Raw genomic sequence first — 15,018 nt, 5'->3', positions numbered from 1 at the left:
CGGCCAGAGCAGATCTCAGGGTAATTTTACCCAGATTAATGAAGCTCATTATTTGAAGGCTGTATCCCACCCACAGCACAGTTATACCCAGCCCTCCCATTTGTTTCTGAGCAGACAAAAAGCAACTGTTGGCTTTGATTCTGTATGCTGCCATCCCCTGACCAAACAGCTCAGCTCACGTGGAGCAGAGCTTCTCACACACAGGTCCTCCAGGACAAACACTTGAGGGGGTCGTCTGGGTGGCTTTTACACGTGTGGCTCATCATTGGTCCTTGACTGGGACCAGGCACAGTGAGAGACACATACCTGGAGCACTAACGAGTCAGGGAATTAGGTTTGGGAGGCAGCTGGGAGGCTTTTGTTGGATGACAGGAGCAGGATCACTGCCTTGCAGGGAAGGGCTGTCCCAGGGCCACTTCCTTTCAGTCCTGCTGCCTTCTGACACCAGAAGAGGCAAAATAAAGACAAAAGCACCCTGGGGAAAGTTTCTCAGCTCACTCTGAAAATGGAGATTTTCATAAAGGACTCATTTTATGAGCGAGAACAGAAGAAAGCCACCCAGTTCTTCATTTCCATGGGAAGATAATTCCCCTGACCCTGGCAGAGCCTGGCCAGCAGCTCCCTGCCCCTTCAGCACCAGTGTTGTTCCTGTCTGGTGGCTTCAGCTTTGCTGAGCTCTGGCACAGGGTGGTGACAGATGAGTGAAGGCCACAGCTAAAATTATTCTCTACAAATACAAATGGTCCAACTGCAGGAGAGGAGCCCCTGAGGCAAAAGTGCAGCTCTTTGAAGGAGACTTTGTTACCTGAGGGCTGCAGGAACAGCCCAGCTCAAGCCCAGCAGCTGCTCTGCTCCTGTCATTGGCACTGAAGAGCTGAGCTTGATCTCTGAGCTCCACAAAAACCCATTTGATAGCAGGGTCTAGCTCTCCTTAGCAACAGTTCAGAGGTTTGGAGGGCTTTGGGGAGCATTCCATTGGGGAGTGCAGGCAGAGCTCACTGCCAGCTCCTCATGGCTCTGGGGGCAGAAACAGCTGGGTCCCACAGCTAGAGATGCTCTGTGCAGTGCTGGGATTGTTCAGCCTGGAGAAGAGAAGATTCCATCTCCCTGGATGGTGGGGAGTAAAGACCAGACTCTCCCACTGGTGTCTGGTGATGGGGACAACCTGAAATTCAGGAAATTCCATTTCAATGTAAATATCATCTTTATTTCCATGTGAATGGGCAAACAGTGGATGGGGTTGGCTGTAGAGTTTGTGTTGTTTTCATTCTTGGACACATCCAGAAGGCACCTGGACATGTTCCTGGGCCACTGCACTGCCTGGCCCTGCTCTGAGCAGAGGGCTGGGACTGGGGGCTGCCAGAGGTGTCTCCAGTCCCAGAGACTCTGTGATCTCTACCCTCCCATGCCCAGCGATCCGTGGATCTGGTTTCTCTGCAGGGGTTTTCTGGTTTTCTCTGTGCAGGGAGGAAGGAGCTTTGCACTCAGCTACGAGTCAGCACAGGCTGTGTCTGCTCTGTGTCCCCCTCAGAAGCCTTTTGCTGATGCAGTGGCCACCACAGTCACCAAATGGGGTTGATCAGCTCAACAGCAAAGACACAGGGAAATTTGTTAGTGTTTGTTCAAATGCATGTTTGGATGCACTGGTGCAGGGAAGAGTCCAGACATTAGATATTCCCAATTTAATTGTAGTCTTCACCCATTAGCCAAAATGTCACTTCCCTCTCTTTGTGATCAAGTTAATTTAATTCTTGAGCATCTTTCCATTTTCCCAGGTTGCTGCTTCACTGAGTCAGGTTCATGCATTAAATCGAATAACAGTGCGCTCCTGGAGCAAAACTGTGTGAGATTCATCGCTGTATCATAAATCACACAATCCCAGGATGGCTGGGCTTGGGAGGACCTCTGGAGATCATCTGGCCCAAGCCCTCTGCTCCAGCAGGGTTGCCTGGAGCACAGGTCCAGAGGGGTCTCCAGGATGAGCAGAGGATGGAGCAGCTCTGCTGGCAGGAAAGGCTGGCACAGCTGGGGTTGTTCAGCCTGAGGAGTGCCCTGAACTGACTGTGGCTTGAAGGGGCTCCAGGAGAGCTGGAGAGGGACTGGGGACAAGGCATGCAGGGACAGGACCCAGGGAATGGCTCCCACTGCCAGAGGGCAGGGATGGATGGGATATTGGGAATTAGGAATTGTTCCCTGGCAGGGTGGGCAGGCCCTGGCACAGGGTGCCCAGAGCAGCTGTGGCTGCCCCTGGATCCCTGGCAGTGCCCAAGGCCAGGCTGGACAGGGCTGGGAGCAGCCTGGGACAGTGGGAGCTGTCCCTGCCCATGACAAGGAGTTCGAATTGGATGAGCTTTCAGGTCCCTTCCAACCCAAACCTTTCCATGGTTCTGTGATTCTGACACCACATCCCAGGCCAGGCTGGTGGCATCTCCTGCCCATGCCATGCCCTGGGCACAGCAGTGCCCTTCCCTGTCCCTTGGGGTCCCCCAGCACCACGCAGTGAGCACGGGCAGTGCTGGGCTGGCTGCAGCTCTGCAGCCTGGCTCGCACAGGGATGGAAAAACCGGGAATGTTTTCCGAGAGGTCTCCCAGAGAACAAGACTTTGTACAGACATCAGCTCTCTCTGTTGCAGGAGTGATTTGTGAGGAGGGCTGAAGGAGAGGGGCACTTTCACGCAGGCAGGGTGCTGCCAGCACAGGGAGGGGAGCATGTGCTGCCCGTGTCCATGTGGTGGATGCCCGATGGTTGCCACGGCAATGCTCACTGTGAGATGCCTTGTGCCTGTGTAAACACAGGGCTCAGCAGGGAACTCCCGGAGGAAAGCCTCTGGGGCTCCCATGGCCCTGCCCCTGCAGCCCTGCCCTGCCCTGCCCTCGGCCTGCAGCCCTGCCCTGGGAGGGGAAATGGCACAGGGATGTGGGCATGGGCAGAGTGCAGGGGATGGGCAGTGTGGAGGAGATGCTCAGTGTGGGTGGTCAGTGGGGATGGTCAGTGGGGATGGTCAGTGTGGGTGGTCAGTGTGGGTGGTCAGTGTGGATGGTCAGTGGAGATGGTCAGTGTGCAGGGGATGGTCAGTGGGGATGGTCAGTGGGGATGGTCAGTGTGCAGGGGATGCTCAGTGGGGATGGTCAGTGTGCAGGGGATGGTCAGTGGGGATGGTCAGTGTGGGTGGTCAGTGGGGATGGTCAGTGGGGATGGTCAGTGTGGGTGGTCAGTGTGCAGGGGATGCTCAGTGGGGATGGTCAGTGGGGATGCTCAGTGTGCAGGGGATGCTCAGTGGGGATGGTCAGTGTGCAGGGGATGGTCAGTGGGGATGGTCAGTGTGGGTGGTCAGTGTGGGTGGTCAGTGTGGATGGTCAGTGGGGATGGTCAGTGTGGTCAGTGGGGATGGTCAGTGGGGATGGTCAGTGTGGGTGGTCAGTGTGGGTGGTCAGTGGGGATGGTGAGTGTGCAGGGGATGGTCAGTGGGGATGGTCAGTGTGCAGGGGATGGTCAGTGGGGATGCTCAGTGTGGGTGGTCAGTGGGGATGGTCAGTGTGGATGGTCAGTGGGGATGGTCAGTGTGCAGGGGATGGTCAGTGTGGTCAGTGTGGGTGCTCAGTGGGGATGGTCAGTGTGGGTGGTCAGTGGGGATGGTCAGTGTGCAGGGGATGGTCAGTGGGGATGGTGAGTGTGCAGGGGCTGTTTCACATTGCCCACACTGGCTCGTTATTGATAACTGGCACATCTCTCAATATTGATAACTGGCACATCTCTCAATTACTCTGACCATGTGTTCTCATTAGATGTGTTCTTTCAGGTTTTGTTACCTGTCTGCTGAGAATTAATTTGCAAAGTTTCTTTCCCACCTGTGAATCCCTTCTGCAGCATCCCTGTCTGGCCTGGGCAGATATATTTATTTGAATTATGAATTCTTAGTACCAGCCCATGTTTGGCATCATCTATTCCTCTTTTTTATCCCTTCTATCACAAAAGGACAGGATATAAATGCACTCAATTATCACTGGACTGGAAATATTCCCTAAGTTAGCTGTTAGCAGGCAGTGATACCCACAAATAATGATCACTCGTGTCATGTCAACACAAGCAAAAGCAATTATTTTTGAGCCATCTAACACTGCAAAAGCAGATGTGGGAAGAAACTACCAATTAGAGATGAAAACACTTAAGGTCAGATATGCAGACTATGATTAAACTGATACTTAATGCATGATTTTTCTTTTGGTATTTTGTTGAGCTCTTTCCCAGTTTTATTAAACCTCTGTGGAGTTGGCACCACTTTGGTTGCAGGTTTCAGTGCACTCCTACCTGATTGTTTGACTTGTGTTTGTAGAGTGAATTGGTTGTCTGGACCCTGGGGATGATCTGATCTCCCGAAATCCTGAAATTCTGAAATCCTGAGTGCGTCAGGCCAGCAGTGGTGCAGCAGCCCTCAGGTGTAATTGCATTTTGTCTACTGCTCCTCACACAGCCCTTGTTTGTGAGAAAACAACCCCAGAACAATCCCTTTGCCCTGGCATCTCCTCTCATCTCCCCCTACACCCCAAACTCCATTTCATCCACGCAATGTGAGCACAACCCTAAATCATTTCAGGTGAGGAGACTGAATTTCTGCCGTTCTAAATAAAAATATTGCTCCCAGGCACATCAATCAGATTTGGGGCAGCAGAGCTGGAGGCAGCAAAGTGTCTGTGGCTTCCCCAAGCAGCAATTCTCTTGACTCACACCCTTCAGTCCCTCTCAGAGTGCTGGCCATCCCTCCAGCAGGTTCAAATCGTGACAACAGTGCCAGCAGCCACCACTCTGTCCCAGCCTGAAGCGTCTCAGCTTTTCCTTTCCACAATGTTTATCCTCTTCTCCAGTCCCAGCTGGGATCTGTCCATACCTAGCCCACCTGAAACCTCACAAGAGGCACCTGAAAAGCCAGCAGAGGTTTCTGTGCTCCCATGAGGGAGCCGCCGGGGCGTCCCTCTGTGGCACCGGCCCCAGGCACTGCCAGCCCAGCCCAGCCCCTGCCTGAGGCAGCGCGTGCACAGCCTCAGGGAAGGGGGCAGCGATGTTGGAACAGGGCAGGGGATGCAGGGATGCAGGGATCACCATCCCTGGAAGTGTTCCAAACCCATGTGGCTGTGGCACCTGGGGACGAGGGTTCATGCTGAGCGTGGTGGTGCTGCTGGCATGATGGATTTGCTGGTTTTAAAGCTTTTTTTTTTTTCCCCAGCATTAACAATTCTGTGTTTCTCTCTGACTTCCAGCTCAGCTCCACTCTGTGATTCTCTCAACTCCCCAAACACCCTGAAGCAGTAAATTGGCAGTTTAGTTCTGTGTCACATGAAAATGCACTTCCACTTTCCTTGCAGCCTGCTCTGTTCACCCTTCCCTCCCTCCACCCCAGGCTCTGCTCTCTCCAAATGGCCGAGTTCCGACTGATGGAGTGTCTCCTTCTGTGGGAGTTAAATCCTTTAGGATTTAAGAGGAGTGGGAGCTGGGTGCTGTTTACAAGACGAAGGCCCACTATGGATTTATGGAGTGGCAAAATCCCATTTGCAGCTTTATTCTCTGTTCCTTTGCTCTCGCATTGCTAAGCATTGAACTGTTATTTGCAGGAAATAACTGTGAGGGCTCTGAGCTCTCCTCCCTGAGTAATAATAGTTAATTTTGAGCCCATCAGTGTGTGTATCTGTAGCTGGGGTTGTTTTTCTGAGTGCATTACTTTGCATCTATCACCACTGAGCTCCTGCTGCAGTGTCATTGCCAGTCTCTTAGAGTGATGGCATCCTCCTGCAGCTCTTCACTGCCAGGCTTTATTTTCAAGACTGGAAATGGCTTTGTCTTATGAGTTATTTTGTCAGCTCACCAATCATTTGCTCTTTTTGATATGGTGAGGAGTTAAGACTCCATCAGTAGCCTCCTTACCCCTGTTAGCTGTGTTTTAACTGGTGAGTGGCCTGTGAGACCTTTCCTTTTACCTGCAGCAGTACTGGTTTGGGGAAGATAAAGAGCTGGTATTGATGAAAATGCACGCCTGGGGATACAGGGACCCCACAGAGACAATTCCTGCTCCGCGCAGGGCCTGCTGCTGGTGTGGGGGGTGCCTGGGGAAATCTCCTCTCCAGCCTCCAAGAAGGAGCTCATGGGGATGAGCTGCTGTGTTTAACCCCAGGTGGAAACCGAGCCCCACCTGCTGCTCCCTCACTGCCCAGGGTGGGATGGGGCAGGATGTGGGGGTAAAAGGGAGGAACCTCACGGCTTGAGAGCCAGACACTGCAATAGGCAAAGCCAAAGCTGCCCAGGCAAGGAAGCCAAGGGAGGAATTCCTTGCCCATTTCCCTGGGCAGGCAGGGGCTCTGTCACACCCCGTGGTGACTGGGGAAGGCAAACACCCTCCCTGCCACCATTCCCGCCTTCTCCTGCTCCTGCTGAGCAGGATTCCATGGGCTGGGACATCCCTAGGGACAGCTGGGCAGCTCCTTGTCCCCCCAGCCTGGTCCTTGGCCGTGTCCACCCTGCTCAGCAGGGACTGACCCCTCCGGTGACCAGCACTGCTCAAACCCAGCTTGGGGCAGCTCCTGGGGACACCAGCAGCAGCTCCACCCACACCCCAGCACATACTGTGATATCCTCACATGTGTGAGCTCTCTAAAATGGGCTGGAGCTTTGAGATTGCTGCTCTTTCCTAACTGATGCTGTTGGGGAGTGACTCATGTCCTGCTGGAGCCCCTGCCAGGCTGGCTTCTGCCTCCTGAGCTGTGCTGCACACCTTCCTCTTGTGGGGTCCTTTTGGGGTGAGCCCATCTGCTCCCAGAGACCTCTTCTTATTTTTTACCTCATCGACCCCTCTGGACAGCTCCTCATCTGCTGCTTCAGTTTCATAGTCTTTGCAACAATTAAGAGGTTGAAGCATCTCTTATATGAGGAGAGGCTGGGGTTATTTAACCTCCAAAAGCTGGGGTTTGGCTCAGAGACGGCTGGGATTTGGATAAATTTGGTTTATTGGTGTGTTTCAATCCCTCCTGGTAGAAGAGGGAGTCAAAGTCTTCGTAGTGGTGCTGAGTGGAAGAGCGAGTAGAAAAGGGTTAAAATTGAGGTACAAACTTCCCTTAAACATTCATTTCATTCCATCTCACTATCTTATACTATTTTCTAATTTTTTTTTTTTTTTTTTTTTTTTTTTTTTTACTGTGAGTGTGGTTGAACACTGGCACACGCTGCCCAGACAGGTTGTGGAGACTTCAGCCTTGCAAATATCCAAAAACCCAACTGGACACAGTTAAAAATCTGCTCTGGGTGACCCTGCTGGGAGCAGGAGGGTGGGATGGATGATCTCCAGGGACATCTCCAGCCTCAGGGTTTCAGGGATTACACCAGGCTGGAACAGTGAGAGCCTCTCCAGGCTCTGCAGGGAACATTCCTGCAAATTTGGGCTGCTTTGGGCTGGCCTGGCCTTCCATGGGCACTCACTGCAGACCTTGATCATGTTACAGTTTTATAGACTCTCTGGTAGGTTCCTGGTTTCTTTATTAGCTTTTATCGTTTTCAAAAAAATTGCTTCTTGTAGTTCTTTTTGACTTTACTATGGCTGGCTTTTGTGCTCTTTTCTGTTTTTCTCATTTGTACAAAACTTCCACTTTCTGAGGAATGTAATTTTACTCCTAATAATCTCCATTACTCTGCTATTTAACCATGAGAGCTCTTTCTGGCCCCATTTATAGGTGATATATATTTATTCTCAGCCTCTAATACGGTGCCTTTATGTAATTTCTCTGCCACCTCCGAGCAGTTTATCTTTCTGGCGGCTGCTTTTAATTTAGGTTTAGCAAGTTCCTTGTCCTTTCTTGGGGTGGGATAAATCACCATCCCAAGGGCCTGTGAACACAGGCAGTTTGGATTGCACACCTGCCTTTAACACAAGAGTAGTTTAGCCCACAAATCCCATTCCTAATAGAACAAAAAAGCTGGTTTCTTGCCTGGAAACTATAATGCTATATAGGACTCCAGGGGAAAAACTGAGGCTTAACTTCATCCATTTCACCATCTCTCCACAATTCTGCCGAATCTTCTGAGGGATGTGTCCAATTAGTTGCATGGATAAATAAATCTTTTTGTGTTAAAGGACTTTGTGAAATCACCTGCTTGACTTGTTTGCCCAGGAACTGCTATGGAGGGTCCTCACTGTAATTCTGATCAAAATGAACAAATGTTCTAACCTGAGCTTGGTGGGGCTGGGGGGAGGAATAATAACTCTGTTCCCCAGGAATAAAAACTGTTTCCCAGGAATAACAGCTTTGCACCCCAGGAATAACAACTCTGCTCCCCAGGAATAACAGATAACAAATAAATAAATAAATAAATAAAATATAAAATAATATAAATAAAATTTACAAATACTATAATAAAATATATATAAAATAAATTTTTAAAATAAATATTTTTTCTTCCCAGGAAAAACCTCAGCTGTTATTGCTGAAATTAGGAGAATTCCTAATTTCATAATAAATAAATAAATAAATAAATAAAATATAAAATAATATAAATAAAATTTACAAATACTAAAATAAAATATATATAAAATAAATTTTTAAAATAAATATTTTTTCTTCCCAGGAAAAACCTCAGCTGTTATTGCTGAAATTAGGAGAATTCCAGCACCGAGAGCCCAACCAGCCCAGCTGTGACTTGCTGCTCTGCTGCTGATTTATACTGATTATTTTGAATTTTCAAATGTTCTTCATGCACCTGGCTCTTTGGGGCTGGGAGCTGCACACAGGCACCCCTGGGCCAAGTCCCAAATTCCAGAGGGCATCCATCAGTGGGATGGATTTGGTGCCTGCTCAGCACATGGGGGTGTGATGGGGAAACTGAGCAAGCCTTGTTCCTTTGTCCCTGGCAGAACATCCACCTGGTGGCCAAGTGGCTGAGCTCCCTGGAGAAGAGGCTGGAGCAGCACAGCGAGGGCAGCCACCGGGATTTCCGCGTGTTCCTGAGCGCCGAGCCGGCGCCGTGCCCGGAGAGCCACATCATTCCCCAGGGCATCCTGGAAAACTCCATCAAAATCACCAGTGAGGCGCCCACCGGGATGCACGCCAACCTGCACAAGGCCCTGGACAACTTCAGCCAGGTAGGAGCACGGTTGGGTGTCGCTACTGGCCACGAAATGAGTACACAGAAGTTTGGTAAGTTAAAAAAAGAAAAAGAGCCAGTTTTATTTGAACATCTGGTATTTATAGAATTCTAAAGGTGACCGTGGATTGGAGGATGGAATTACCACCTCTCCAACCACACTGGTCCAAAGATCAATCAATCATTTCTCTCCACCCACTGAGAAATATGTAAATTATTCTATTTATACATGAAATTGTGTGGGAACTCTGAATCTCAAATATGTAAACATTACCAGAAGGCTAAAGAAGTTTTATGAGAACTTTAAAACTTTCAAAAGAACTATAAAAGACAACGTAACACTTTCAAAAATCAGGGCAACAGTTGGGTGTGCTGGAGCTGCTGCAGCCCCTGTCGTAGTTGAGTTAGAGACAATCCAAAGCAATATGCTCCATTTTCAAACTGTTTTTATTACAGCATGCATGCTATTTATACATTCTTACAAACTCCTAAGTTTACTCATTTGTCAGGAAAGACAAGCAAAGTGCTCATTGGAATAGGCAGTTGTAGGTTTGTCTTATTTATCCTTCTTTCTTTCTTGGTTTCTATGTCAATGACCTTGGTAGGAAATTCTTTCAGGGGTGAACATGGATCCTCTTCTCAAACTTCTCTCTGGCTCACAGAAGTTGCTGTAAAACCTCTTCCACAGAGCGTGAGGGACGTTTCCTCCCCACCCCCTGAAGAACAAGGGAGGGGAGAGCCTTCACCCCAAGTAACATTTTCATCCTGCCTCTGCTCATTTCAATCAATAGTAATTAGCATTTTCTAAATTGCTGGAGGATTATGAAACATCTCTTATCAGAAATCCTGAAGCGAGTGGGTGGGGTCCCTTTTACACCTCATTTCCCTGCTTTATACAGAAGAGATGTTCAAATTTAGCTTTCAGCTGAAGGCTACAAAGAAGGCCCTTTATTCTGTGCAGGGGATATTGTTCTGCTTTGTAGCTGAAAAAGAATTGACAACTGAAGAGAGGCCAAATGAGAAAGAACTGGGTTGTTCTGGGGATGTTTCCTGAAATGAGAAAGGTGTTCTGCAAGTATTTGAAGCAGTTCTTCATCACAATGCTGATAAAGGGAGCTTAGAATGCTGCCTAATCCAGGGAAAAACAGGTTTTGGGGTGTTCTTGATTGTCACGTGCACTTGGTCAATGTATTGCACCCTCTAGAGTAATGGATTCCCCCTTTTCTGCACAGACCCTGAGCTCTGTCGTGCTCTCAGAGGATTAAAGGTCTAACGTGGCATTTTTTTAAGATAAACGCTGGACGGGGCTTGGAGCAACGTGGGATATTGGAAAGTGTCCCTGCCCATGGCAGAGGGGCTGGAAAAGCATGGACTTTAAGGTCCCTTCCAACAGAAAATTCTGTGATTCTGTGGCTCCCTCCTCATCTTTCTGGTGAGGGATGTTGAGCACATGCAGGTGATGGGGCGTTGAGTGGGTGCACGTGTCCTTCCTTCCCTGTGTGTGCTCCTGTGCAAAGCCACTCAGAGCTGGGGACAGTAAATGTTAAGTCAGAAAATATTTGCTAGAGTTTGCCAATAAATCTGCAATGCAAAGCCACTGACTTTGAAATGCATGTGTGTATAACACAAAAATGAACTGGAGGACAATTTGATCGGCCTCTTGTCCCAGGTAACAAGTGTCAGCAGGGGAGGTTCAGGTTGGATGTTAGGAAAAATTTCTACAATGGAAGGTTGGTTAAGATCTGAAACAGGCTGCCCAGGGAAGTGGTGGAGACACATCCCTGTAATTGTTCAAAAAATACGGTTCACAATTAGTTGTGCATGGGGGTATTTGGTCAAAGGTTGAACTTAATGGTTTGGGGGTGTTTCTGAGCCCTGGCCTCTGATTCTGTGATTCACCCTGTCTAAAGCCTGCCGTGTTTGGGTTCCCTGGGAGTCGCTGAGGCTGAGGGCAGCTGTCCTGTGTTGCAGGACACCCTGGAGATGTGCAGCCAGGAGAAGGAGTTCAGGAGCATCCTCTTTGCCCTGTGCTATTTCCACGCGGTGGTGGCGGAGCGGCGCAAGTTCGGCCCCCAGGGCTGGAACCGCCCGTACCCCTTCAGCACCGGGGACCTCACCATCTCTGTCAACGTGCTCTACAACTACCTGCAGGCCAGCTCGAAGGTGGGGACACCACAGGGGGGGCTGTCTGGGGACTTTGGACCACCAGAGTGGCCTGAAGCTGTCCTGAAATGCCATTTCCTTGGCATCTTTGGGTTTCAAAGTTTGGGGTGTTTTTGGGAGGAGTTGGGAGACCTCAGTGCCACTCGCTCAGTGGGGAGCGGCACTGTGCTGTGGCCCAGCTTTCCTGGGGCAGGATTTAACTCCTGCCTGATGTTTGTTTGGTGAGGTGGGAGCCCTAAAGGGTGCAGAGCAGTGCCTGGGTTCAGCCCACCCTGCTCCACGCCCAGGTCCCCTACGATGACCTGCGCTACCTCGTGGGTGAGATCATGTACGGAGGTCACATCACGGATGACTGGGACAGGCGGCTCTGCAAAACCTACCTGGAAGAGTTCGTTAAGCCAGAAATGCTGGAGGGAGAGCTCTGCCTTGCTCCTGGATTTCCCCTCCCAGGGAACATGGATTATAATGGCTATCACCAGGTAAGCTCTTTGTTTGCTGGCATTATTTATACACGTAAATGGAATGTCTTCCCTAACTGCCCCATAATCTGCCTTAGGAGGCAGGAATGGGGCTGCAGTGTTCCTGCACTGTTCCTCTTAGTTCCCATTATGTTGTGTTCCTGTGGATGTTTCAGCATTCCCCTGGATGAACCAAGTCTAATGGTAATTTGCTACTTCATCATGGGCTCATTCTGTTCATGCATGAATAGAGCAACTGTATTGGTGCTTGAGACTTAAGTGGGGCTCCTGGAAAATTACATCCACATACTGTTTGCTAAAATGGCCCTTTCAAGGTCTTTTTATCATCAGTTTCGATGAGAATCACTGAAGGGTCTTGTTGATCTACTTACTGATCTCATCTGCTCTTTGTACACAAATGCAGTAGCACAGAGAGGCACATCAGGCTGGTTTTGTTCATAAACTTAACTACTGGAAGCTCAATTCCCACAAGAGATTTCAGGATGCTGATGCTGAAATGCACAGCAGATAATTGCTAGAGAAGGTCCAGCCTGAGACAGGGAGCCAAGCTGAACTCCAGCAATTACAGAATTTTCCCAGCAGGAGCAGAAGCAGCTCTGTAAACATTTGTACTCTCCTTCCTCCATCACTTCCCTGGTGTTTCAGCCACAGGCAGAGCTGGATCAGCGCGGGCTGACCTCTTGGGGGGATGAAGCTCTGCAGACAATGTGCCCTAGGCTGTTCCTAACGTGCTCTGCATGTCTCTGTGCAGTACATAGACGATGCCCTGCCTCCAGAGTCTCCCTACCTGTACGGCCTCCACCCCAACGCCGAGATCGGGTTCCTCACGCAGCGCTCGGAGCGGCTTCTGCGCACCGTGCTGGAGCTGCAGCCCCGGGACAGCAGCACGGGCCAAGGAGCTGTGGGCACCCAGGAGGAGATGGTGAGAGTGCTCAGGGGGAATGGGCACCCAGGAGGAGATGGTGAGAGTGCTCAGGGGGAATGGGCACCCAGGAGGAGATGGTGAGAGTGCTCAGTGGGAATGGGCACCCAGGAGGAGATGGTGAGAGTGCTCAGGGGGAATGGGCACCCAGGAGGAGATGGTGAGAGTGCTCGGGGGGAATGGGCACCCAGGAGGAGATGGTGAGAGTGCTCAGTGGGAATGGGCACCCAGGAGGAGATGGTGAGAGTGCTCAGGGGGAATGGGCACCCAGGAGGAGATGGTGAGAGTGCTCAGGGGGAATGGGCACCCAGGAGGAGATGGTGAGAGTGCTCAGGGGGAATGGGCACCCAGGAGGAGATGGTGAGAGTGCTCAGGGGTAGATGGTGAAAGTGCTCAGGGGTTTGATGCCTGTCTCATCCATCAGGCTTGTCCATGGTTCTGTGTTCTGCCTTTGCCTGCCTAAAGCCTGGTTTTATGCAGAACATCACCCTGGTGGATGTAATTGAGTGTTGGCAGTAACAGGACAGTGCCTCTTAATTACCCCGTGCACTGCAGAGCCTTCGTTATCATCCTCTGAAGGTGTTGCAAATAAACCTCCCCTGAGCAGCAATCCCTGTGACTGGCATAGCAATGGGCCCCTGGCACACTGCCTGCCACCCACAGCATGCCACCCAGAGCTCAGCCCTCCTCCTGCTGCTGCCACCGTGTCCCACCAGCTCCCCAGGGCCTTGTAATTCCTTATTTCCAGCTGAACTCCTTTGCTACTCCTTTGTGTCCTGGGCTGATCTCAGCCCTCCCTGTGGAAACTCACAGCTCATTAAAACATGGCCCAAACATCCCTGACAAGATCTGGAATCAGCCAACACATGCTCAGGTTTTTACTCCTGCAGTCTTAAGGTGCCAGCTCTGTGTTTGAAGATTTGCAATTTAATGAATGGCTAATTGCAGCTCATATAAAGCTGTGGTTTCACACGAGTTTCCTTTGGCTTGGTGTGAAGCTGGGGAACTGACTGCCTTCCCCTAAGGGGCTCCTAGAAGTGCCCAGCATGGTCATTTTTCAGTTCATACTCTAATTTGAGGTGATGAGAATAATCCAGGGGTAGCAAAGCTAAACAAGATGTTCAGAGATAGCAAATGTGAGTTCCTCTTCTCCCTTCCCACTCTTTTTGTTACAGAAACACAAATAAACTCCTCAGCCCAGAGAAGCAAAATGATCAGGGAGTGCCCCAGCAGTGGTGTCACAGGTCGTGGCCACCCTGCAAACTCCTGGTGACAGTCAAGAAGACTCTCACAGGAGCACAGAAGTCCTCATGGCTCTGTCTGGGAATAAAATCTGCCTGAGTGCAAGCAGACTGTGACCTCAGTGCCCTGCCTTGTGCCTGGGGACACGCTCCCACAGCTCATTTCCTTCCTGAAGTGATGTCTGTCATTATCCAAGCTGTCCCTTCCACTTGGTCCTTGGATGGGAGTGAGCAAAGCCTTGTCTCAACTCCTCCACTGAAGGATGTCCAGCCCTGGTTTGTTTGAGGTGACTTTAGGGAGCTTCCAGGGAAAATGTGAACCTGTCATTTTCCCGAGGCTCTGACAAGTCCGGTTCCTCCCACAGACTTCTGAGGTCACCCTACAGCAAACAAGCTGTAATTGCTGTGGAGGAATCAGAGCCAAAGGGACTTGCAGGGGAATTTCAAACGAGCAGCTAGTTCTGTAGTGCCCCCGAGGTGCTGCTGGGGAGCTTTTCCAGCTTTAGCCACCTGTGTGGCTGCAGTAACAGCCCACACATGGTCACTGATGACAGGAGCTGAGGGCTGGGGAGAGCAGCAATGCGAGGGAATCGGACTACAGAGTCCAAAATACGAATATTGGTGGCCCTGGCTGTAAAATTTCCCTGCCCTAGCTGGCACTGGCCCTGCATGCCAGGTTTGGCACTTGGGATCATAGAATTTTAACTGTATTGTGTGTGCCCAAAAGGTCCCAGCAAGGAGAAGTCTTGCTCAGGTTCCAGCTCAGAAGTAAAGCAAAGCTTTGAGTGAGAGCTTCCACAGTAAACCTGGGAAATGCAGCTGATCCCATGGACAGAAGGAGCTTCATGCCTCATTGTCAGAAAGGGGTTTATTTAATTTTTTTAGACACCACAAAGGTCCTCTTGCATTGGAGTTTAGTACTTAGAGCTCTGAGAAAGCTGTGGTGGTGACCAGAAAATAATTTTGTTCCATTATGCTTTTCTTCTGTGGCTTCATTAGTCCGGAATGCCAAATTCAGCTTAAAATTCAATTTCATATAATCACCTCTCTCCATCAGTACACCAGAGAAAACCAGCTCATAAGCTGTGTTGT

The 15,018-nt window shown here is 50.1% G+C and overlaps 1 protein-coding gene across 2 annotated transcripts in view; it reads left to right on the top strand.

The window, feature by feature from the left end:
* DNAH9 (dynein axonemal heavy chain 9) overlaps window positions 1-15,018 on the top strand; it is a 65,123-nt gene that overhangs the window by 38,495 nt on the left and 11,610 nt on the right. For both annotated transcript variants that reach the window (XM_068209290.1, XM_068209291.1), the window contains 4 exons: window positions 8,892-9,119; window positions 11,093-11,284; window positions 11,572-11,763; window positions 12,515-12,685. In XM_068209290.1, coding sequence (XP_068065391.1) covers window positions 8,892-9,119; window positions 11,093-11,284; window positions 11,572-11,763; window positions 12,515-12,685 — 783 coding nt within the window. The remainder of the gene's footprint in view (window positions 1-8,891; window positions 9,120-11,092; window positions 11,285-11,571; window positions 11,764-12,514; window positions 12,686-15,018) is intronic.

This window comes from Anomalospiza imberbis, chromosome 19 (genome assembly GCF_031753505.1).
Source record: "Anomalospiza imberbis isolate Cuckoo-Finch-1a 21T00152 chromosome 19, ASM3175350v1, whole genome shotgun sequence".
Classification (NCBI taxonomy): Eukaryota; Metazoa; Chordata; class Aves; order Passeriformes; family Viduidae; genus Anomalospiza; species Anomalospiza imberbis.
This window is presented reverse-complemented; position numbering and strand designations above follow the sequence as displayed.